Source organism: Pelodiscus sinensis, chromosome 3 (assembly GCF_049634645.1).
Source record: "Pelodiscus sinensis isolate JC-2024 chromosome 3, ASM4963464v1, whole genome shotgun sequence".
Taxonomy (NCBI): domain Eukaryota; kingdom Metazoa; phylum Chordata; order Testudines; family Trionychidae; genus Pelodiscus; species Pelodiscus sinensis.
In genome coordinates this window covers 48,059,852-48,082,817 of record NC_134713.1, presented here as the reverse complement: position 1 = coordinate 48,082,817, position 22,966 = coordinate 48,059,852, and the positions used below count along the sequence as shown (strand labels likewise).

Below are 22,966 nucleotides of genomic sequence, written 5' to 3'. Positions count from 1 at the left end.
CCTTCTCTGCCAGTTTCACAGATTGCCAATTTATGTTTTGCTATTTTATGAATTATACTTTTTAAATATCTTTTCAGATTTGAGATTGGTCCAACTTTACAGCTGACTCTAAATGTCTTTTGGGTCACTTATTTCTGAGTAGCTTGTTCTATCCTTCATATAACTATTAATCTCATTGAATAAGCCTTACAGAAATTAAAATAAAATCAACACTGCGCAATATAAGCAAACATAGCCTTCCTGTGTTATGTCATTCAGATATGTGTGTTTTCCTCCAGTACCTTTATATGAGCCCAGCAAATTTGATACAAAAATTTACCATACCAAATATAAAAATATATTTGTCTGTATTTGGAAGATGATAGAAAAATATTATTTTACTCATACATAAAAATAAATTACTCCCTGTGTTCCAGAGGGCATGTAAATGTCCACATAACATGTGAATATTTAAGAAGGACTAATAGAAATTTTCCTGTCTGAATTGTGTTGGATGGAAAAATGAGGTTTCAGGTCTACATTTTCTTTTTCACAAAAAGTGTCTGCATTTTTGGGGAAATATCAACCTTTTAAAACAGACAAGAACAAAAATTGGGGGTTTGGCCATAAAACTTTCAATTTTTAAAAAAAGATGAAATTCTCTGCTATTTTATTAACATTTTTCTTTAATGAAACCCTATTTCCCGAGCAGTTTTATCATTCCGATTAAATTAAATAAATTAATTAAAGATGAGATTCATCCCAATGAAGATGACCAACACATAATTATAATACAATTTTTAATGCTTTTTTAGCCCAAGAAATATACAATATTTGTGTATACAGTAGCATTTCTTATAGCAGTATTTCATTTGTGAGCTTTCTGCATGAATAATATTGAACTTGGTAACTCACTTTAAGAAAAACATTTGTGGTTAGTATCTGATTTCTCAGTAAATTAGGTCAGAGTATTATAATAACCCCTTTGGTTACTGAAATCCTCTGAACCACTAACATTTTTGCTTGGGTTTAGGAGAAAATACTTAGGTTTTTTTTTCTTTTGCATAATTAAGCTAGCTTTCCCAGACCAAAGATTTTGCATTTTCATTGTCTGCTCTGCTTCTGAAGATACAAACTGCAACACAATTTAAAAATGGGGGGGAGGGAGGAGAAAAGAGTGGTGTAAAACTGAAAGTATTAGAGATTCCAGAAAGCAGTTTAATGTTTTGTATTATGCAATAATGCTCATCAGAGGGATTTTTCCCTAGTTTTTCTTTCATTTTACCTCTGGTAAATAACATATGGAAAAATTCATTTTGAAACCACATTTATACTCCATAGGAATTTCTGTGTTTCCCTTCTGACAAATCTTTTCAGGTTTTTTTTGACTGTTGTTATTATTTATTGTTTTAATTATTATCACTCTTAGGACAGCCAGTCATGATCCAAGACCCCAATGTGCTTAGTGCTGTAGAAAAACAGAACTAAAAAAAAGGAACTGCTCACAAAAAGCTTACAATCTAAGTATAAAACAAAAGATAACAGATCACTATGACAAGCTATCATTTTTCCAAGCCAAATGGATTCTACCACTAGATGGGGTACAGAAAAAAATGAGTCACAGAAAAAACAGAACAGCATTCTGGGCTTATCCATGCTAAAGATCTTTGTGGATCCTTGTTAGAAAAAACAGTAGAAAAAAGATCCTCAATACCTCAAAAGGTATTGTCTCAGTTGTTCTTATTTATTTATTTTTCCTATGGAAGTTCCTACATATAAGCCTCAATCATTCAACTACAGGTTGAACCTTTCTAGTCTGGCATTTTCTGGTGCAGCAACATCCATGGTCCAGCATGATTATCATGGGTGTGGCCAAGTTCCTCACAGTCCCATGAAGTTTGATTATACTCACTAGTTCCAGTGCTTATTTTTCTGTGATAATATTTAGGTCTAATTTACCCCTAAAATGTCTTCTAAGAGACCAGTAAACAGGGAAAATGTTGGTAATGATGCTAGTTAATATTGACCTCCCAGGTTCCAGCAAATTCTCTGGTTCAGCACTGGTCATGTCCTGTTAGTGCTGCACTAGACAGGTTCAACCTGTAGATTAATGTGCTTGGGACCTATTGTACTGGATCAAGCTGCAAGAGCAGAGCCTCAAGAAACTTATTCTATAAGGAAGCAAGCATCTTTCCAGACAGTAATAGAAAGTAAGGGCTCTTAGATACTTAAAACAAGAAGTCCTTAGGTTTTAGTCAATATTTGTCTGGGGCTTTTAACTATTGTTTAAAAATTTAAATATTTTTCTCTATAAACTATTTGTTAGATATTTTATTTATTAGGAATTTAATCATCCTTCATTAAAAAAAAATTGGGAGAAATAAACACTATTTTTTGGCTTTTTAAACAGGAACATTCTGTGAGATGGAAATTAATGAGTGTGATTCCAATCCATGTAAACACGGAGGAACATGCATTGATTCCATTGGCCATTTCAAGTGTACTTGCCTCATGGGTAAGTCAGTCCAGATAAATTTAACTTCTTGAATAATACCAATATTAAAAAGGAGAGAATTTAATTTAATTTACCAATTTAAATTCTCTTTCACTCATTTCCGTATATAACAGTAGCCATAAAATTTGATTTAATGCATTGTAATACAATGCATAATTTTTTGCAAGGACTCAGCTTTTATGCTTTGTTTGAAGTGTCCTTTTCAAGAAATAAAATGGTCAAATTACTCTTAAGTATTATGTTAACTACTGTCATCGTGATTAGCCCCAATGTCAATATATGTGTGTAAGTTTTCATTAATTTTTTTCTCTTTATATGGTGTAGGGTTTGAAGGTGAAAAATGTGAACTGGATATTGATGCTTGCTCGTTCTACAATATAAAGTGCATCTCAGGAAAACTGTGTGTGGACAGACCCCATGAACTCAATTCCACATGTTTGCTGCCATGTATTGAAAATACAGAGGTAAGATAAAGCAATATGTTCACACCTTATAAAAATAAAATAAAATAAAACTACAAGCTAGTAATGACAGTTGAGATGTATACAAAAAACCTATACACATTAATATTGTAAGTATTATCAAATTAAATTAGTGCATAGATAAGATTGAATTAAATTGGTTCATATTCAAAGTATCTCAAAATATTTTATCAAGTAATGAGTTCTTTAACAGTAATGCAATGACTGTTTGTGCAACTATATGATCCATTATGAAACCAAACACCTGGGCTGTGTCTACCTTGCACACTTCTTGCTCAAGAACAACCATTCTTGTGAAAAAACTTGCCAGCTGTCTACACTGCACATGCATTCTTGTACAAGTAAATTTACAGTATAGCGTCGGAAAACAGGGCTTCTTGAATGAGAGCTCTGATGCTCTATATCAGGAAGAAGCCTTCATGTGCAAGTGTTCTTGCACAAGAGGTCAGTGTGGACAGGCAGCCAAGAGTTTTTGCACAAGAACTGGCCTCCCAGGAAAAAAGCCAAGTGGCTACTTGGACGCTCTGCACTCACAGCTCCTTACTTCCTGGTTGCCAGACGCCCCCTTAAAGCCACACGCAGCCTGCAGAGTCCGTGTGGCAGCATCAGCATAGCCAGAAGCTCCACCACGTGGCTCTGCCCTGCTGCACCCATGAGCCCCCACAGAGATGTCTGCTACAGAGGGACACCGAGAGCCTGCACCCTTCTCCCAGCAGACACCGAAGGGCTCTCAGCAGGCCCAGAGGGTCACAAAGCAGCATACCCCTTGCTGGTCCCAGCCAGAGGTCAAGGCTCTTCTGGACCTGTGGGCTGAGGAGGAAGCCCTCCACAACCCTCATGCCCTTTGCCACAATGCAGACATTTTTAGCCACATGGCCCAGGCGCTCACCCAGCAGGGACATCCGGCCTGGATTGTTGAACAGGTCTGGGCTAAGGTTAAGGAGCGGCACCTGGGCTATGTCCGGACCACCTATGGCCAGGGGGCAGGAACCAACACCTGCCTTCACTAAGACCGCCTCCACACCATCCTGGGGGAGACAGCTATGGAAGGACCCTCGGTTCCTGTGGACACCAGCCTGCACCCCCCAGTCACCAGGCCACCTGATGTAGAGGAAGAGAGTGACTTGCCCACCGGGTCCAGGTTGGAGGAGGATGAGGATGACCACAACTGCACCATCACCCTCCACTTCGAGCTAGTGGTCAGCAGCCAGGACATCTCCTGGGCTTCATCCGAGGCCAGTGAAGGATCCTCCAGTGAGTGTTGCACTTCTTACTCGCCTCTCCTGCTGCCCCCCCAGCCACTCCTTCAGCCGCTGCCATGCCCCCACCTGCTGCACCCTGTCCTGCCCACATCCCGGTGCTGCCTGCCCCAACCTGGCCTGAAGGATGGCAAGGCCTCAGCACCCACAGAGGCACTGGCAGGAGCAGCCCCTCCCAGCAATAACTTCCCCTCCCAGTTCAGAGCCCTTTCTTCCTCCCCCTCTCAATTCAGACCCCCTCCCACTGCCCACCCTTCTTCCCTATTGTAAATACAAATAAAAGTTTTCTGTTGTTTGAACAAAAAACAGTTTTGTTTATTGGGAGGTAAGGGGAGGCAGGGGAGGGAAGGGTTAGGGATGGGAGGGAGGGAGATGTAGATAGGAGACTGAAGCAACCCTACTGTGGTATGTGTCAGGAGCACAAGGGCGAACCAGGCACACAGCTCCAGGAACATCTGCTTTCGCATTCTGAAGTTCCGGAGACACTGTTGGTCGTCCCATTGCTCCAGGACCAGCCGGTCCCACCAGTCGGTACTGGTGTCCAGTCTCCAATATCGCCTCTCCACCATCGGGTAGGAATGCCACAGGGATGCCACCGCATCCGTGCAGAGGGAGTCCAGAGTGAGCTCGGTGTCGAGCTCCTGCAGGAGTAGCGCAGCAGCATAGAGGAGCAGCTGCAGGAACTCCAACATGGCCCTATGGTGCCAGAGCAGGCACAGGGCCACTCCTGGCTCTACGGCACAGCAATGAGAAGGCCAAATGCACAAAAGGCACTAGGGCACAAGCTGTGGTGTCCAATAAGGCAGAGGGTAACAACAACTAGAAATGCTCCAGCTTTCAGTCCCTACAAGGGGTCCCAAATCACGCAGCAGGAGAAAAACGATTGTCCAGGGAGATCCCTTTAAGCAAGCGTCTCAAAGGAGCTCCAGCCCCCGCCCCACTGCCAGAATGTCCTGGTGCTCTTTTGCCCTCTCCAAAGTAGTTCCAGGGTGAAGTTTTTGTTCAAGAGCATCCTGTCAGTGTGGGTGCAAAAGCGCATAGCTTTTACGATGCACTGTGACCAGTGTAGACGCTCTCTTGTGCGAATACTTTTTTTGCGCAAGAAGCATGCAGTGTAGACGTAGCCCTAAGGTATAAGAATCCATTTTTATTACATGAAGATGTGCTTCTCAAGGAAAGATTGGAATTCTTATTTCTTATTCAAAAAGTTAAATTGAATACTATGCATCTGTTTGGACAATTGTGTGGAAGAAGCCTCAATTCAGCATGGTAACAAAATAATAATAGTACTGTTGCTTCTGCATCCCAGAGCAAATATTATCAATCAGGCTGATTCCATGTGTAGAAATTTTTTTCAAGGTTCATTTAGTCCAGAGGCTAGAGAGTGGGCTACCAAATGAGTTAGACTGCATGAAGAAACCTTCAAGACTATGGACATACCTACAAGATATGCTATCCAACTGTAAAGACTCAGCAGTGCAACTGAAAGCGTGATAGAATTTCTTCCTGCTTTTTTTTTTTAGACGCTGTTTATTTTTTCTTTCTGTAATACAGGACAAATGCATATTTAGTTAGCTATTTTCAGTATTATTAAAAATTCCATTTTTAAAAGGATTCCACTAATTTTTAAAGAAAGATGTAAGAAGATCTTGAAATAGAAAGTGTTTGCTCATATGAATAGTCCATTTACAGTTTACATTTTTAAGGTATTTTTATTGGAGGAAATGAAATTACATTGTATTTTACATAATGCGATTTATTTTTAAAACAGTATTTGTGACCTAATCATTTCAAACAGCTGCCCCCAATATGATACCCTGTGCTTAAAAGATTTGCCTTAGTAAATTATTTTGCTGAAATATGTTTCCTGCAAAAATATATTGTGCAAAGCAGGCAATGATTTTACAAAGCAGCAATCAACATTTATTTTACCTTGAAGTCTCTGGGTACCCCATTGAATATGAAATATAACACAGAAATACTTATTACCTTAAAGGTTTAAAGTTACATTATTCAGCATCTGGTAAATTTTAACATTTTTATGATTTAAAGTGCTATACTGAGTGCAAATTTACTGTACATCGCATAACACTATAATGACGCAATAATCATTATGGCTAGTTAGGATGGGAAGTGATGATGTGCCAAGGATGCTGATGGGAGCTACTAAAACATTTTATTGTAATATTTCCTTAAAAGCCTTAAGATATTTCTAATTTATTCCTGCAAACATTGTAGAGACAGTCAAAAATTTATGTGGACTATATAAGAACAAAAGAATGGCTATACTGGGTCAGACCAAAGGTCCATCCAGCCCAGTACCCTGTCTGCTGACAGTGGCCAATGCCAGAGGGAGTGAATCAAACAGGTAATCTCTCTCCTGCCATCCATCTTCACCCTCTGACAGAGGTTAGGGACACCTTTTATTTAACTTCTCTTTATTTGTTTTAAACCTGCTGCCCATTAGTTTCATTTGGTGGCCTCTGGTTCTTATATTATGGGAACAAGTAAATAGCTTTTCCTTATTCACTTTCTCCACACCACTCATGATTTTATAGACCTCTACCATATCCCCCCTTAGTTTCCTCTTTTCCAAGATAAAAAGTCCCAGTCTCTTTAATCTCTCCTCACATGGGACCCATTCCAAGCCCCTAATCATTTTAGTTGCCCTTTTCTGAACCTTTTCTAATGCCAGTATATCTTTTTTGAGATGAGGACACCACATCTGTATGCAGTATTCAAGATGTGGGCGTACCATGGATTTGTATAAGGGCAATAAGATATTCTCCGTCTTCTCTATCCCCTTTTTAATTATTCCTGGTTGCTTTTTTGACTGCTGCTGCACACTGCATGGACGTCTTCAGAGAACTATCCACGATGACTCCAAGATCTTTTCCTGATTAGTTGTAGCTAAATTAGACCCCATCATATTATATGTATAGGTGGGATTATTTTTCCCAATGTTCATTATTTTACATTTATCCACATTAAATTTCATTTGCTATTTTGTTGCCTAATCACTTAGTTTTGTGAGATCTTTTTGAAGTTCTTCACAGTTTGCTTTGGGCTTAACTACCTTGAGCAGTTTAGTATCATCTGCAAACTTTGCCACCTCACTGTTTACCCCTTTCTCCAGATCATTTATGAATAAGTTAAATAGGATTGGTCCTAGGACTGACCCTTGGGGAACACCACTGGTTACCCCTCTCCATTCTGAAAATTTACCATTTATTCCTGCCCTTTGTTTCCTGTCTTTTAACCAGTTCTCAGTCCATGAAAGGATCTTCCCTCCCATGACAACTTATATATTGTATGAGGCATTTAATTTGTTCATAATACTATAATGTACTGTTTTCTCTAAACTGCAAAAAAACAGAAATAAAAATAAACTGTTAGATGTATTTGCTTTTTGCTTGTGTCTTCTTATTGCAGAAATTGGCAAATTAATATAACTTGCTTACTGAAAAGATTTGACAAACTCAGAATGATTTTTGTTGTAGTGCTAGTAATATCATAAGTGACACTACAATTTCCATTAAAGAATTAATTTAAAACATTATTATATATTTAAAGCCATTTTTTCTTTTTTGTAAATATGCTCCTTCTCTTCTATACGGGGGAAGGAGAAGAAATAAAGCACCTCTTCATATAAATAGGGTATTCTGTGACCAGTGTGTAGAGTAAACAAAAAGATTTTACTATTTGAGGCTGATCTCTCTGGGTATGTCTACACTACCCTCCTAGTTCAAACGAGGAGTAACGGTAGTTCGAACTAGGAAGCCTAGTTCGAACTACCTAGTTCGTGCCCCGTGTAGCCGCGCTGCATGGGGTTTGAACCAGCGGGGTTTTAAAAATGGCGGCGCCCCGCTTATGCAAATGAAGCCCGGGAAATTCAAATCCCGGGCTTCATTTGCAAGTGCGGTATGCCTACATTACCCCGCTAGTTCGAACTAGGAGGGTAGTGTAGACATACCCTCTGATACATATCAGTACAATGACTCAAGTAGATAGACTGGAGTTTCCAGCCCATATAGAGGATGGGTATAATGTCTCTCTGACCCACAGTGGATTGACAGATAACTGGGTATTTAGTACATCAACTGTGACTTAGCTCAGAACACAGAACAGGCAATTAGCCTGTCAATAGGAGCAATGGCCAGCCTGCATGAATGCTCTGCGGCGGAGCAATATAATAACATCTCTGAAAATCTGTTATGTCAGCAGAATCAAAATCTTTCCATAGCTATTCCTGCTCATGCTTCAACTTTTTCTTTCCTTTGTTTTAGCTACATGATGAGTTGTTCCTAATTTGTTGCATCTTTCTAATAGCTGTAATCTATAATACTGCATAGTGCTTCTTTCCTTCTGTTCATATACATCTCCTTCACAAAAAGTGATTGTTTCTGGTTCCCCCCTGTGTAGCTATTCTCCAGGTCTCATTGCCAGCAAAGGAGAGTGAGAGACTTTGACATTTTTAAGTCAAACTGTTTTTTCTTTAGTGTTGACACATGCATATGTGATGTTACTATATTGCTTCAGAGCTAGAGGTACTCTGTGCTGTGATTGAAAATGCACACCATGAGCCTGCAGATTAGCACCTGAGACATACAGAAGCCTTAGTAGAATTCAAAAGAGAATTGGACATTAATATGGATAATGAGAAAATCCTCAGTTACTATAGCAGGGATTAAAACCATTGTTCTCTTGGGTACAGCTAGACTACAAGTTTTTGTCGGAAAAGGCTTTTCTGACATATGGCCCATCTAAACTGGGCCAAATGTCAGAAAAAAAAACCTCTTTCAAAAGCCCCCTTCTTCCTTGTAGAATGAGGAATACAAGGGCTTCAGAAACAGCGCATTACTTCTTCCGCCAAAAAAAAAAAAAAAAGCGGAAGAGCAAATGTGTTGCCTGGACGCAGTGGAGTTTTTACGAAACCTTTCCCCCTCCCCCGTCTCCACAGTCTAGCTGTATAATGTCAAGAAGAATCTTTTTCTTGCCAGAAGTTTTTCCAATACTGCTTATTTAAAAGTTCCTTACAACTTCCTTAGAAGATCTTATTGGCTACTGTGAGCAATAGGATACTGGACTAAATGAACCACTGGTTCAATCTGGTATGACATTTCCTAGGTTTCTTGGCATCTATGCAAAGTTGCCATGAACTAGCTGGAGTCAAGCTAGTAAGGAAAGAAGAAATCGCATCAGGGTTATAAATCATCATGTGCTGTTGCTTCAAATGATCATACTGGTGTTTCAACTACCAGGAGATGAACATGTCAGTTTCAGAGAAACCTGACTGAGCATTAAGGGTTTTAGCTAAGCTTAATGGTGTTCTCATTAGATTAGTCTTGCAGGGGATATTTTATTTCTCCCTGAAAAAACACATAGCTGTATTTGGAATGGACAGCATTTCAAGTCCCAAGCTTTTAATACTACAGTCTATGTCATTCCATAAGATGAGATTTTGTGACAGTGCCAGAAACCCTGGGAACTTCAAAAAAATGTTATCTGATATCATTTTTGACAATGTTGTACTTAAAGGAATAGAAGTTAATAGTAGTATTTTCCTCCTGTTTTATTTCCTTACAAAACAAATGTACTGCTTCTACATGTGAGAATTTCTAACATGTTAAAAAATCTCAGGAGAAAGTAAATGTCCTTAAATAGGGATCCAAGCCAGTTAAAACATTCTTGATCCATATGAACTGGTTCAGGAATATCTATAACTGTTAAAGGAATACTATGATTTCCAGAACAGACGAGTGCTTATTAAACACAGATTGGAATGCATTTCTTCTAACTGAGAAAACAATGTTTTAGTCTAGTGTTGGTACCAAGTGTGTTCACAAATGGATACATTTTTAAACTTATTTAGGGGCCTAGAGATGAAGCTAGGCACCCAGTTGAGACTTTCAGAAATGCTTAGTCCCCTAATAACCATGGGTACTTTTGCAAGTCCTGTTATTTATATGCATATCTATATCTTCAGGTACCTGTATAGTTTAAAAATCTGGCCCTAGGGGCTAAACAATTTTGACATGATGTCTATGCACAACAGGTCTGTACATTGTTATGTTAATCTTGTGGCCCTTTCACTAGCCTAAATTGCCCCTCATTGGTTTAGAGTTAAAAAAACCCTAAATAAATTCATCCAGGATAGGTCCATCAATCACTATTAGACAGAATTGGTAGGGCTGGTGTCTCTTGCCTCTATTTGTCAGGGCTGGGAATGGGTGACAGGGGACTGATCACTTGAAAGTTACCTGTTCTGTTCATTCCTTCTGGGATACCTGGCATTGGACACTATTGGAACATAGGATACTGGATTAGTTGGTCTTTTGGTCTCACCCAGTATGGCCATTCATATATTCTTATGTTAAAATGCAACTTATTTCTGCAAGAATCTATGTATGACTTTATGGGCTGACCAAGTCACGTGTAGTTTCCCATTCTTCTAGAGGTTATGTTAATTAATAATTACAAATTTCAACAGAGTCTAATCAGTCAGAAATAAACTACAAATGGAAGGAAGGAGAATTTGATAGTAATGAACATAAATCCAGAGCTCAGAAATATAGAAAATTGATAAGGGAAGCAAAGAGACACAAGGAGAAATCTATGGCTAGCATGATTAAGGAAAATAAGATGTTTTCTAAGGATATTAGGAACAAGACAAGACAAACACAATTTTTAATATGTATTTATTTATTACGAGTTAGAAATGATAAAATTATCAATAATAATGCAGATAAGATAGAAGTATTCAATAAATATTTCTGTTATGTTTTTAGAAAAAAAAAGATGAGGCATCCTATCGTATAACACTCTTTCCAATCCAGTAGTGTCCCAAGAGAATATTTAAAAGTGGGTACTAAAGTTAGGGTATGTCTACACTACAAAGTTAATTCGAACTAACTTAGTTTGAATTAGTTAATTCAAACTAAGCTAATTTGAACTAACGGATACAGACTAAAAAACTAGTTCGAATTAGCATTTTGCTAATTCGAACTAGCATGTCCACATTAAGTGGACCCTGAACCGGGGTTAAGGATAGCCAGACACAGTGCCGGCAGGGCATCAGATGAGGACTTAGAGCGTGGAGCTGCTGCCTCAGGCTAGCGGAGGGCTGTGCTTAAAGGGACCTGACCCCCACAACGGACAGACAGTTCTCAGGGGTGCCCCGCTTGCAAAGCAGTCCTGGCTTGGATTGCCCGGAGTACCCACACTGGGCACATCACGCCACTCGGCCATCAGCCCAGCTGCACTTGCCGCAGGCTGCCATCTGGGGAGAGGGGGCAATTAGGGGGCTGCAGGAGAGCTTCCACCCCCAGAAGCCCACAGACCAAGCCCAGTCCTCCCCACTGGGGGCTCGTACCCCATTCCTCCCTCACCTCCTTCCACTTACCCTTCCCTAGGCCCCCTTCCTGATGCATAAAATAAATAAAACATGTGGTTAAAAATAGAATCTCTCTTAATTGAACAAAACTCGGGGAGACTGGGAAAAAGAGGTGGGAGAGGGGAAGAGAGAGGGTGGGAGAGGGGAAGGCAACTAAAATGATCAGAGGTTTGGAACAGGTCCCATATGAAGAGAGGCTAAAGAGATTGGGACTTTTCAGTTTAGAAAAGAGGAGACTGAGGGGGGATAGGATAGAGGTCTATAAAAGCATGAGTGGGGTGGAGAGGGTGCATCAAGAAAAGTTCTTCATTAGTTCCCATAATAGAAGGACTAGAGGACATCAAAGGAAAGGAATGGGTAGCAGGCTTCAAACTAATAACAGAAAGTTCTTCTTCACAAAGCAAAGAGTCAACCTGTGGAACTCCTTGCTGCAGGAGGCTGTGAAGGCTAGAACAAGAACAGCATTTAAAGAGAAGTGAGATAAAGTCATGGAGGTTGGGTCCATGGAGTGGTATTAGCCAGGGGGTAGGAGTGGTGTCCCTGCCCAAAGTTTGTGGAAGGCTGGAGAGGGATGGCACGAGACAAATGGCTTGGTCACTGTCTTCGGTCCATCCCCTCCAGGGACCCAGTACGGCCATTGTAAGCTCAGGATCAGGGATCTCAGTGGACCACCTTGATTTTCATGCACACTTGCTCCTGGGTGGCCAGGCTGGCAGCTCTCCTGCCCTAGATGGCCACTTTCCTGTGCCTAGTGCGGAGATCGTGGACAAGGTCCACGATGTCCGCACTAGACCAGGTGGGCGCCCGCCTCTTGCGGTCCCGGGCAAGCTCCCGGGCACCGCCAGCCTGGTCCCGGGAAGAGGGGGAGGGCTGGGGGGCATCGGGTGGCTGGCTTGAGCCATGGCAGGTGCAGGGTCTGCTAGCTGGGTGCTGGCAGGCTTGCACCTGGCACAAGCACCGTAGCCAGCCCGTGCCCCTTTAAGGGGTCCGAGGCTGGGAGGGGGGCAATAGAGTTTCCCTGGTGTTGGCCAGAGTGGTCATCAGGGAAAGCTGGGGAGGGCTAGCCTCCCACTAGTTCGAATTAAGGAGCTACACACCCCTTAATTCAAACTAGTAAGTTCGAACTAGGCTTAGTCCTCGTAGAATGAGGTTTACCTAGTTCGAACTAAGCGCTCCGCTAGTTCCAATTAAGTTTGAACTAGCGGAGCGCTTGTGTAGCGCCTATCAAAGTTAATTCGAACTAACGTCCGTTGGTTCGAATTAACTTTGTAGTGTAGACATACCCTTAGAGATTTTTAAATCAGTGGGTCTGGCTATCTTACAGTCCAAGAGTGTTAGAGGAGCTGTTTGAGGATCTTGCACGACTGTTAATATTAGACTGAAGACTGGAGAAAGCCTATATTTCATCAGTATTTTAAAACAGTAAACACGATGATCTGGGTAACTATAGGCCTGTCAGGATATATCTGCACAGCAACAAATATCTCTGGTACAGCTTTGCTAGCCAGTGTCAGTGGATTCAGGCTTGTGGGGCTCAGGGGCCAGGTCTACACTGGACGTGGAAGGTTGGCTTAAAGTACGCAACTCCAGCTATGCAAAATGCTTACTTTAAGTCACGCTGTGGTAGCATCCACACTGTGGGAGACCAACAGGAACAAATGCTCCCATTGACTTTCCTTACACATCCCAAGAGGAAGAGTACTGGAACCAATGGGAGCTGCCCTCAGCGTTCGATTTATGGGTGTATACTAGACCCACTAAATCAAATGCCAGAAGATTGAGCTCCGGAGTTTGGATCTTCCAGTAAGTATAGACATGCCCAGGTTATAGCTCTAAAGACTACAGTGTAGATATTCGGGCTCTGTCTGGAGACCAGGATCAGAAGCACTGTTCAGGGGAGCAGTGGATTCGGTATAAATAAAAAATCAACCTCTAGTAGCTAAAAACATTTTAGCAATCCCTAGTAGCTAAACACTTTTCTACTCTAAAGTTGCCAAAGAGAGTCCTTCCTACTAGTTCTTCCTTGAGGTCAGCTTATAAGATTGATGTGCAGTTTTTACTGAGAGTCATTATTAAGTTATGACTAGGGGGGAAAGAACTATTTTCTAAACCAAAACCCCACATTTTTTTTAAATGGCTTTTCTTATTAATCTCAGATTTGTCCACCACATAAATAATTCTTCTCTGGGTAGAATGTTTATTACTGGTGATGTATGAGCCAGAAATATCATGGCTTGGCTTCTAGATTCCAGGTAGACTTTGCAGGTCTGACAGAAAAAAGCTATATTTGCAATGTAAATAAAACAGATTTGATCTGGTTTCAGTGAGATGCAATCAATTGATGTAGAGTTTTTTTTTTCAATTAAGGAACTGCTTTTCAAAGTAGAACTACTTTTTATTGTTTTGAATGTGGCCTAATGACAAACCCGCAAATCTAAATATTTTCTTACATGGTATTCTCTTAATATAGTACATTGGAGTGCTACAGGACTCTTGTGGATATAAACGATATAAAATTATTCCCTTTCAAATTTTGTGGGATTTTATTTGGGCCATTCTACCCCAGAGAAGGCTATTATTTCAGTGATATTGTACAATACTTGTATATTCATGGAGCCTTAACATTTGACCTGCCCTGGTTATCATTTTTAGGAACTCCATAATCCACCTTGGCAGGGAAAGATGGAATTATAAAACTTCAGGATTGTAGTCTGAGACATACTTTAGGATGAAATCTGTGTAAAAATGTAATAATAGCTTAACCGTTAAAACGGTAAGTAGTATTCATTATAAGCATAATTGTAAGACACCACAAGCAACCATCATAACATTCTGAAAAAAAATTAACCTCTTTCTACACATGATAGATTGAGATTGCAATTCAAGACCATTTCTTAATTTGAGGGTGCATAGTTCTTTTGCAAAAAGGCAAATATTTGTTTCATTTATTGAAGAGAAAGCTATTTAACAGCATCCTGCTTTTTGCCTATTACACCTCCTATGAGTCCAGAAAAGAATATTCTCACTTGCTGAAGAACCAGAGTCTCAAAAGATTGTCTAGGGGTGGTGAATGTGGCGAGGTGCTGCGGCCGTGAAGGAGGAAAGCCCGAGCTTAAAATGTACTTAACCAATTACAAACTTTATTGACTACAGATTGATTATATTAAATTGCCATCTCTGAATAGTCTTAGACAGCGCAGCATGCAATAAAAAATATAACAAATAAAACCAGTACAGAAATAATAAAACCCGTCCTACAGCCAGTCCTTCAATGGTTATCTTTGAACAGCTGGTGGAATTAAACATTGGTCTACTTATACTTAACAACTTCTAAATATGAAATGGTTAATACAATATAGCAAGCGATACTAAAAAGCCCAGTAACTGTTATGATGCACAGACAAAAACAACGTATAGCATGCTCAAGTTTCGTACCCCCCTTTTCTTGATTCGGTGGGTGGGAGGAGGCTTCGGGTGATCAGCCCCTCAGCCAGGCTGGATGATATGTGCCTTCCGTCTTGATACAGAACCTCCCCGAGCTTAGGGTTCAGGATGCTTTATACTATAATTTTGATATCCAGTACCATATTAGGGTTCCTTCCTTTTGACATGACGTCTGCCTCAGGGATTTGCGGTCAGTGCCTGATGCAGACATGACTGGCACATGTGAGAACTAGCTATGTTTTTTCTTTCCCTGTTCCAGATGCTTGTTTACTGGTGTATATGACAGCTCATTTCCCTATTCCTATCTTGTCCTGTTTTTAGTGCTCATTAATTTAGTTCATTTCCCTATTCTTATCTTCCTGGACCAGGTGCTTGCCAAGTTCAGTTCCGTTTACTGAGAACTGTGCTGAGCACCCAAGGGACTTTAAATTCTGTCTCTGGATCAGCCTCAGCGGCCTGTGTTTTTCTTGTGAGGGGCCTTAGTGTGGCAGTATGGGCAATACATGCGAGGCCGTGGTCAAGAGGACCTGCTCCACGATACTTGCCATCTAGGACAAACTAACTGATCATTTTAATGTTAAGGTATTTTTTCTTGCCCAGTCTGCAGATATGAGATTGATTTTGCAGTGAAAGTGCTTGATGTAATCTTCAGTAATATAATTAGCCTTTACTATAAAAAGGGACAGAACTCACATTACAATTGTAACAGGAAGTCAGGCAAAGCGGATTGGGAAAAGTCTTGGCAGAAACTGGTCAGTGATGCCAAAGATGGGAAGAAGCAGGGGAGAAGTCATCCTGTTTCCTCAATAATTGTATTTAGCTTAAAATTCCTTCTAAAATGAGTTCTCTCTCTATGTAATCTGGAGTATAATGATCTAAGGGCTTGTCTACACTACACTGAAGTGCAGGTTATAGGAGATTAATTTCATAGTACTCTTGCACTGTACTGCTCTGTAATGGTGTAGTTGGTGTGAACTAAAATGTACCTAGTTTGCATTACGATAGTATCTTTCAACAGCACCATGTTAACATGTTATCCTGTTTGAAAGAGGACTCTGTTAATGTGTGCTAGGTATTTTTTTCTTACACACTAGCAATTAAAACCTTCAAGGCAATGCCTTGTGGATGTAAGGTGGGGTGCAGCAGGCTGGGGGCCAGGGGCATGTTCTCTTCCCCCAGACTCCCTTCCTGCACAGAGCCTGTTCTCTCTCCCCTCTCTAGTGACTCTCCCAGCTCACTCGGGGTCTCTTCCTCCCCCCCCCATACCTTCACTAGCCTGCCCAGGCCTGTTATTCTCTCCTACCCTGGGCCACCCCCCCCCCCCATGCCCATCAGAGCCTGTTCTTTTTTTCCCTCCCTAGTGCGGCAGCCATGGGCCAGGAGCAGGAGAAAGGGTTTCGGGTCAAAGGGGCTACCTACTGTATGCTGGCACGAGAGATGGCAGAGCCCCAGACCTGTTGGCCAGTCCATTGGTGGTCATTCTCATGTCCCTAGTCTGAAGGACAGCTCTCCCCTGTGGGCTCACTGTCTCCAGTGGTCATTCTCATGTTACGACCCTCTGAACAGCAGGCCCTCTTTTTACATGTTATGGAAAACTGTCCTTTTCCCAGCCAGGGCTTCTAGTTTTCTTGGCACAACCAAACCCCGACTTTGCTTTAAGACTGGAGAAGAGGAAGTCGCATACCACGTTTGGTATGCTAACCTCTTACCATTTAGGAAGAATACTTGAACAAATGGACTCACAGAAACACTCTAAAATGTGTATGTTGAACGATCATACCCTAATTAATATTTAATTAGTGACTTTCTTCTGCACTTTGTCAATTTAAAGTGTTATTAGTTTTAGGTCACATGTACTGGATGGGTGACTGGCCTGGAATGCAGTGAGAATAAATTGATCTTAGGGGTCATTGAAAATGCCAGTTGAACATAAACTCCTGAATAGTGCTATGAATAAGGGTATGTCTACACTACCACTCTAGTTCGAACTAGGGTGGTAATGTAGTCAATCGGAGTTGCAAATGAAGCCCAGGATTTGAATTTCCCGGGCTTTATTGGCATATTGCCGGGCGCCACCATTTTTAAATGTCCGCTAGTTTGCACTCTGTGCCCTGCGGCTACACGCGCCACGAACTAGGTAGTTCAGACTAGGCTTCCTATTCCGAACTATCGTTACTTCTCGTGGAAGCCTAGTCCAAACTATATAGTTTGTGCCGCATGTAGCCACGGGGCACGGAGTCCGAACTAGCAGACATTTAAAAATGGCGGTGCCCGGCAATATGCAAATGCTGCCCGGCAAATTCAAATCCCGGGCTTCATTTGCAACTCCGGTTGACTACATTACCACCCTAGTTCGAACTAGGGTGGTAGTGTAGACATACCCTAAGAGTATAAATCAGATCCTTGGTTGTAAACATAGGGATGTATACAGAAACAGTAAGGAGGCAGTATTATTACCTATAAAGAATTAGTGAAGCCCTTATCTGGTTCTATGTCCAGCCCATACTTCAACAAGGATGTTGACATAGTGTAAAAAGCTCAAAAAGACATACAAGAATGATTTGTGGGGCAGAAAACCTGCCATATAGTGAGAGACGAAAAGAGCTCAATTTATTTAGTTTATCCAAGAGATGGTTAAGAGATGACTTGTTCATTGTCTGCCAGAATCTAAATGAGAAGTAGATTTGTGATAGCAGTCAGTTCTTCTTTGACCAGAGAAAGACAATACAAAATCTAATGGCTAGAAGTTATACAAATTCAGACTAACAATAACACGCATATTTTTAACTGTGTTCTCTTAGCTACTGTATCACAATGGTTCTTTTCATTGGCATTGCATTCCAAGATAATCACTGAAACAACTCACCTAAGGACATCATGGATTCTTCATCATTTGGAGTCTTTAAATCAAGAATTGATCTTTCTAAAAAGTCTGCTTTAGCTCAAACAAATTAAAGGCTTGATACGGGAATCGCCAGGTAAAGGTATCTTTGGCCTGATATATGCAGGAAGTTAGACTAGCTGATCATAATAGTCCCTTTTGGCCTTAAGGTTTATGACTATAATTGGTTAGGAAGCACACTTACACATACACATATGACACTAATAATACTACTATTATCTCTGACTAAACAGAGGAATAACTGTGGAATGAATAGTCTGATATAGGCATATTGGAGATATAAAGTACCATATATTTTGTTTTATTCCTTAATTCAAACACTCTTCTTTCTTAACAGTTTTGTCATTTCCTGATGTATGATTCAATAATGAATTTTGAAATCAAGAAAAATAGTATATATGAGCCCCAATGATAAAGGGAGTGGGAGAGAGCAGTTAGAGCCTTGAAAAAAAAAGCAAAACCTCAAGATATACCCTGAAGTTACATTCAGAAAAAAATTAAAAGGCAAGATATATAAAAGATATTTCCATAACTGTAAAGAGAGTTTAATTCTACCAACTTTATTCAAGCTCAGTAGTTGCCTCCATCAAGAATAGTCAGATTGAGAAACGAGGCCAGCATAATTCCAGTATTTAATACTAATAGCATAGCAAAAAGATCCAATTTTAAGGTCAATTTAAAACTTAATCAAAGACAAATTAATATAGCGAATTTCTGGCAAGAATTGTTATTACTACAAATCTTGATAACATTTTAAATGGATTCAGACTCAATCAAATGGAGCTGCTAGGGAGCTCCATAGATCATGATAGAACCAAACTCACCATTTTCTTTAGAAGTTAATAGATGAGAGAGAAAAGCCTTAGTTCTTTGAGTGTTTGCTAATGTCCAATCCATGTTAAGTGTATGTTCTTGCTACATGCACCTATCCTGAAATTTTTTCTCTTAGCAATATTCATGGGGGAACAACTCTGGTGCCCTCTGGAGCGGCACCTGAATGACGTAGCATACAGGTGCTGCCGGCTTCCCGCACGCTCCGTTCCTTCTTACTACCAGTGATGATGCTGGAATGTTTCTTTGCTTCAGCTGTCGTTATCTCCAGATCTTTTTGATGTGAACTTGCTATTGTAAATCATTGTTTTTAGTTTAGTAGTGTTCCCTTACTGTGTTATTGATATTTAGACTGTCCCTGATGCATCTTATCCTTGGGATGGGGCTTAGGAGACTCTCATATTGGTGGCAGATATTGCATATGTAAAAGTTTGAAGCCATGCATTTAGGGCATGTCCAGACTATGCTCGGCCTCTGAAAGAAGATATACAAATTCGGCATGAATTTGCCTATCTTCTTCTGATCCCTTTTTTGGAAGAGGTTTTTCAGAAAAAAAAAGCAGTCTAAATGGGGTTTTTCTCACAACCCTCCCTTTTTGGAAAGGACCCTTATTCCTCAGAAAATGAAGTTTACAGGGTTATTTTGAAAAAGGGGGAGTGCAAAAACCCCCTTCTAGACTGCTTTTTTTTCCGAAAAAAACCCCATCTTCTGAAAAAGGAATCAGAAGATATGCAAATTCATGCCGAATTTGCATATCTTTTTGAAAACCAAGGTTAGTCTAGATGTGTCCTGTTAGAAAGAGCAGAACATTCACTTTAAAGTGTTACTAGTTGGCTCAGACACTAGCACTGGAACTACCGTGGTCAAACTCCACCTAACATATTGTGCCCTCGGTATAAAGCACCCAGCTTGCAACATCATCAAACAAGTGAATATCCACCTCCCAGAACACTGGGGCTATGTCTACACTGGCCCCTTCTCCGGAAGAGTCATGCTAATTTCAAACTTTGGAATAGGGAAATCCGCGGGGGATTTAAATATCCCCCGCGGGATTTAAATAAACATGTCCGCCGTTTTTTTTCCGGCTTGGGGAAAAGCCGGAAAAAAGCGTCCAGACTGGCGCGATCCTCCAGAATAAAGCCCTTTTCCGTAGGATCTCTTATTCCTACCTGAAAGGAATAAGAGATCCTCCGGAAAAGGGCTTTATTCCGGAGTATCGCGCCAGTCTAGACGCTTTTTTCCGGCTTTTCCCCAAGCCGGAAAAAAAGCGGCAGACATGTTTATTTAAATCCCGCGGGGGATATTTAAATTCCCCGCGGATTTCCCTATTCCAAAGTTTGAAATTAGCATGTCTCTTCTGCAGAAGGGGCCAGTGTAGACGTAGCCTGGGAGAAGTCAATTTCTATGGGTAAGGACAAGGCAGGAAGCAAGCTATATCCATAGAGGATGGTTCATTGCCTGTAGGTGGAAGCTGGGCCCTGCTTCAGCCAAGCAAATTAGACCTCTCATGGATGCACCTACCACAACAGACAATGGTCTGGGGATCCAGACCCTGAAGATGCCATTGACCAAGGTGGCATATAAAGCAGCACAGGACAGTTTGTCCCTCATGGTGCCACCCAAATTACAGATGTCACCTTCCCCATGAAGGGAAAGCCTGTCCTGAGACCACCGTTTCAGTCAAAATCAGTGCGACTGCACTCACCACCTCAGACAGCATCCCACCAATGCTTGCCCACTCAGAACCACTGCACCTTGGACATAGGGATGGCGCCTACTCAGAGCCCTTAGCACTGGTCTCTGAATTCCAGACATCACTCTGCAGGCTTAAAGCATCAGTCACTGGCAAGGTGGAGTAGATGTACCAAGGCACGCTCAACATTATAACCACAGTACCGAGTGTGTGATAGTCACTTTCCATCAGCACAACACCAATCCTACAAAGTTCTCTGTTAGAACTCTCAGTATAGGTTTCTGACTGACTGGCTGAAGTCACCATTCCAGAGCTGATGCTCAACATCTCAGTGTTGATCATGGTCCTATTCCTATTCCAACATTCAGCACCAGTCAGCAAGTGTTGGGTGTAGATTGCCAGAATACTGTTGTTACTGGGATCTCCACATGGAGGGTCATTAACCAAGTACAGATCGAAATCAAACATAGTAGAGGACACAACAGGGACAGGGATAGCTGGTTGGTCTTAGTGCAGTCCCAGTCACTGGAGCATGGCTCTCCATCTCAGGTCTCAGAGTCAGGAGGGTCAAGATCTTCCTTTAATGACACCGCTCTTTCTCACAGCACAAGGTTTCTCATGGACTCAGAACCAGGGCCTATGTCACGGCATCCATGGAACCTCTGGCGGTTCACACAGCCATCTGACAAGTTTTTGACTATAGTCTCCCAACCACCTGAGACAGAATCCACCACACTCAGGACTCCACGGATATAATAGTTGGAGGAAAGAGCTAACTGAGTGGCTCAGATGAGGCAGCACCTGTGGCATCTGCATCGTCCTCCTCATTCCCTGATGAGGCTGTCAGGGCCCCTGCCTGTAGTTTTCAAAGTTGATGCCAAAGCTCAACAGGAGCTTTTGAAGAGGGTGGCCTTGACCTTTGGGCTAGAAACCAAGAAGCTAGATGAGCTCTCATACTCCCTCTTTAACATAATTACCTCAGGAGTGCTAGCTAGAATTGCACTGCCAGTGTCTGAAGAGGTGGCTAAAATTACCAAAGCCCTCTGTCAGACACCTTCTTCAATACCCTAATGTCTAATCATGTGTAGCACAAGTACTATGTGCCCACAAAAGGATATGAATACAGTACCTATATATCCACCCTACCCTAAATTTGTTAATGAGTGGGAAAGTAGGGGTAGCCAGGATTATTCCCAGAAATAAAGAAGTGAAGAAACCAGACATTTTTGGGAGAATGGTTTATTCATCATCAATCCTGCAGATGATAGTGCCCTGTTGGGCCACTATGATTTCACCATCTGGCTGTCTATTGCCAAATTTATTGAATCTTCCCAGAGGACCTCAGGAAAGAGTTACAGGCTATCATGGAAGAAGGCAAGGGAATGACCAGGGGTGGGGCTACAGGTGACCTCGGACACTGTTGACTTAGTGGCATGGACCATGGCCTCAGCCATCCCTTTGACAAGGGTGTCGTATTTATGATCCTTGGGCCTGCTGATGGAGGTACAGAAGTCCATCCAAGACCTTCCCTTCATAGTTCAAGCCCTATTTGCAAAAAAAACCCCAAAACAAACAGATGACAGGCTACATGGGCTGTTGGATTTGTGCACAACACTCAATAGTCTTGACAAAGCAGTCAGTGGGAGGTTTTCATCAGTCTCTAAGAAAGTCATGTGTGGTGAGGACCTTACAGTTTAGTGTATTTCTAGAAAAATCCATGTGTAATAGCTTGAGCGGAGTCTTTTATGCAACAATTCTTGCCACTCAAAACAGAGTAGGACTTCAGTGCAGCACAACTAAGCTCAAGAGAAAGGTAGAAAGATGCATGAAAGAAATTACTTCTGCTCTATATGAGTTTCAGTAGAGTTGCCCTACTTTAATTAAGAACAGAGTTTGGTTCAAGAAGTCTTATTCATTTGTTCAATGCTTCTTCTATGCCCCCAAAAATATTTAATATAATTATAAAGCTTTGAAATTACTAACTAAAATAGTAATCTCTCAGTGACAGGCCAGGGAATTAGTCTTTCTGCCAGACTTGATATTATTGTGTTGTTTCTAGTGTTTTTGGCTTATTTTCTCAATTAGACCAGCAACCTAGTTTTTAATAAGGTCTACCATAACAAGAATTGTCATGACTATCTGAAAATTATATTACTATTTTGTTTCTTCTTCTTCGAAGTTTAGTATATTTTAAACGGTAACAACAAATCTCTGACTTAGCATTCTAAGTCCAAAACCAGATAAAACATGGTGTTTTCCCACTCAGTCACATAACTTTGTTTTGATACATGTATTTTATAATATAAAAGTTGCCCATTCATATTCTAAAGTGTGCCTTTTGCTTCTCATACAACTTTTTGCTTCTTGTAGCTCAGTTGATTTCAAAATAGGGCCTGACTGAGGACCCATGGGGGTCAGCAGACAATCTCCAAGGGGTCTACAAAAGGTTGTTGTTACCACAGAACAGT

The 22,966-nt window shown here is 41.1% G+C and overlaps 1 protein-coding gene across 1 annotated transcript in view; it reads left to right on the top strand.

The window, feature by feature from the left end:
- LOC102461967 (protein eyes shut homolog) overlaps positions 1 to 22,966 on the top strand; it is a 190,456-nt gene that overhangs the window by 143,296 nt on the left and 24,194 nt on the right. The window contains exons 7-8 of the mRNA XM_014577321.3: positions 2,390 to 2,494; positions 2,819 to 2,958. Of these exons, the coding sequence (XP_014432807.3) occupies positions 2,390 to 2,494; positions 2,819 to 2,958 (245 nt within the window). The remainder of the gene's footprint in view (positions 1 to 2,389; positions 2,495 to 2,818; positions 2,959 to 22,966) is intronic.